Below are 2,962 nucleotides of genomic sequence, written 5' to 3'. Positions count from 1 at the left end.
CACTAATCGGATTGTCCGGGACTAATTTTTTTTACAAAAAAATCGGATACACCGATTTCTTCATCCCTTATTTAAAAAAAAAGCTATCTCACATCTATATCTAATTATCTATCACTTACGTTCTCTACAATAACTCACAACGCACACATACTTCTCAAATCCAAAAAAATAAGCCGTTGATCGTCCTACAAAGGTACAAATTGAATTGATGCCCTAAATTCTATGATATTTGTAACACGACTCTCGCATTGGCGCATTGGGTCACTTTTACAATTCCAGGATCAAATTCCCACACTATGAGAGTATGAGCGGCTTTTTGCACAAATCATTTATGTTTCTTTTTTCCTGCTCCAATGATTTAGAATTAAGTAAAAAAATTATATATTTAAAATTAAAATGAATACTTATATTTTATTTTTGATTTACTATTTTTATTATATTCATAACTACTCATACCTTGTACTCCTAGCTTTCTTGTTTTATGGATATTTATGTTTATTTCTCCTTTATCTATATATAGGAAGAGAAATACCTATTAAAAAGAGTGTTTCACACTAATAAAATTTTTAAAAAATAGAATGATGTTAATGTAGTAACAGAGAACAACACATTTGAAGGAGAAAGAACTTGAATTTTAATTTTGGAAATTTTGTATATTTAGTTATTATACAATTATAAAGTTACTTTTGCCATTGTCATTTCTAATTTACTAGGGACTTGATTAACTTTACAGTGTGGTTTGATTTTTTTTTTTTGAAAATATAAAATAATAAATAAATGAATAAAATATGGAAATATTTAAGAAAACTCCTCTAGTAGATATATATCAATAAAAAATATTATTTATATATTAAAATTAGTTATCAAAATTAATTATCATATATTTATATACAGATAAATATATATAATTTAATTTATTTTTAATATATATTTTATATTTAATATATATTTTATATTAATAATTAATTTTAGTAGTTAATTTGAACGTGCACCTCACATATTTTTATATTAATAATATCATCAAACTCATTTAAATTACTCCTAAAAACAGGAAGAAAGATGAGATAAGTACATTACAATATTATAATAAGAAACAACAATATATAAGATACATAAAAAGTCTTAATTAGCATATTTAGTGTTGTTAATCGAGAAATACTAGAAGATTATTAAAATTTATTATTGTTGATCATCCGTTAGCCATCAATATTTAAAAGTGTAATCTAAAAATATGTCATTGAATTATTAACTTAAAGAAATTGAATTAATGGCTAAAAGTAATGACCAAAAACAATAAATTTTAATAGCTCTTGGGTATTTCCCTTGTTAATTTTAAAGGGTATGAATCCATTTAGTTGCAGAAACGACGGGGTCTGAGTGACAATATGTATGGTGGTTTTAATCAATAGTCAGCAAGACCATCAGGAGGAAGTGCATTGTTTGTTGCGTTGATATTAAGAAGCATATGAAGAAGATACTTCCATGACGTTATTACTTGAAGTGGAAGAAGATGAGGATGAAGATGCTGAAGAACGTGCTTTCTTGCTTATGATGATACTACCACTCCCAACACTCCTTTTCTTCACCGATAAGCGGCACAGAACCCAATCTCCTATATCGCAAGCATTGTTATTAGCATGTAGAGTAGTACTAGCCAGGCGATATTCATGCAAGACCCAGTGAGTTCTAGTGCCATTGGGAGATTTCCCTTGGTAAAACACTAGGGTTTTTCTAATGCCAAGAATGCTATTATCGTCACTATTATTAGAAGATGAAATGATTCTTTTGTCGGATCCTGTTGCCTTCCAATAGCCAGTGGTGGTTGTTCGGTTCATGCGGCTTCCATTTCTATACTTGGGTTCCTTGCTGCTGAAGAAATACATCTCTTGATGTTCATCACAATTTCCTATGTATCAAAATAACAATATATTAACCATGATGTTATGTATGTGACTATTTATCTACAAGCTAGTTATTTTTGCATGTAAAATTAATGGTTAAAAATCGTTAAATAATTTAATATATTTGTTTATATAGTCATTTAATGATTTTTAATTATAAAATTCACATGCATTATTTTTAAAATTGATAATTAAAACTATTAAATAATATGATAAATTTACCTAAATTTTTGTCTAAAGACTTTTAATAATCAATTTAAATTTTTATTATCAATTTTATACATATGTATACGGGTAGCCATGTACGTACCTGGCAAATCCCAAGGATCATAGTTGGAGAGATTGATGTCAGGAATCATGGAAGCGGGCAAGGGGAATGAGAAGACCTTACATTTCAAATACTGAAACACAAGCTCTTCATCCGTTGGCTGGAATCTGAATCCAGGAGGCATTCTACTTACCCCGTTCTTCTTCACAAAATTTAGCTTTTCCATTATTTGATTGTATTATATTCTCTCTACTCTATGTGACACTATACATGCATGGACATCGATGAAATTCAGTTAAGCTAACATGTAACTATATTTATACAAGAGAAAAGCGACACATAGATAGTATATATGATAGCATGCATCCACTTTAATTTGTTCTATTGACAAATTAATTAAACAAATCTTCTTCTCTTATCGTGCTCTTAAAAGATCTTTTTCTTTCCCTTTTGACATGATGCCTAACCTTTATATCGTAATAAAGTCGTCATAGTCGTCGTAGGAAAGACTGTTATTATACATTACTATTATATGTAGTTGTGTCCGTGATAATATATAAAAATATATAAAAAAATTATTTTTTAAATAGAAACACGTATATTAAATTTTATTATAAAAATTTTATAAAGTCAATTAAATTTAAAATTTAATTATTTTAATATTAAAAATAATCAAATCAATGAGTATGTAATAAGTTTATTTATTTTTAAAGTATAATAATTACTCATCAATAGTAATATATAATTTGTGATTAAATTGAAATAATTATGTTAGAATTATATCTTTTTTAAG

The 2,962-nt window shown here is 27.1% G+C and overlaps 1 protein-coding gene across 1 annotated transcript; it reads right to left on the bottom strand.

The window, feature by feature from the left end:
- Positions 1-1,050: 1,050 nt before the first annotated feature.
- LOC112790969 (NAC domain-containing protein 41) lies at positions 1,051-2,540 on the bottom strand. The gene is made up of 2 exons (XM_025833605.3): positions 2,212-2,540; positions 1,051-1,906 (listed from the first exon to the last, which is right to left on the bottom strand). Exons 1-2 carry the CDS (start codon positions 2,393-2,395, stop codon positions 1,455-1,457), a joined length of 636 nt encoding a protein of 211 aa, XP_025689390.1. The 5' UTR covers positions 2,396-2,540; the 3' UTR covers positions 1,051-1,454.
- Positions 2,541-2,962: the final 422 nt, after the last annotated feature.

The sequence above is a fragment of the Arachis hypogaea genome, chromosome 3 (genome assembly GCF_003086295.3).
Source record: "Arachis hypogaea cultivar Tifrunner chromosome 3, arahy.Tifrunner.gnm2.J5K5, whole genome shotgun sequence".
In the NCBI taxonomy this organism is placed as follows: domain Eukaryota; kingdom Viridiplantae; phylum Streptophyta; class Magnoliopsida; order Fabales; family Fabaceae; genus Arachis; species Arachis hypogaea.
Note: the sequence above shows the minus strand (reverse complement) of the source record. Positions and strands in the feature narration are given on the sequence as shown.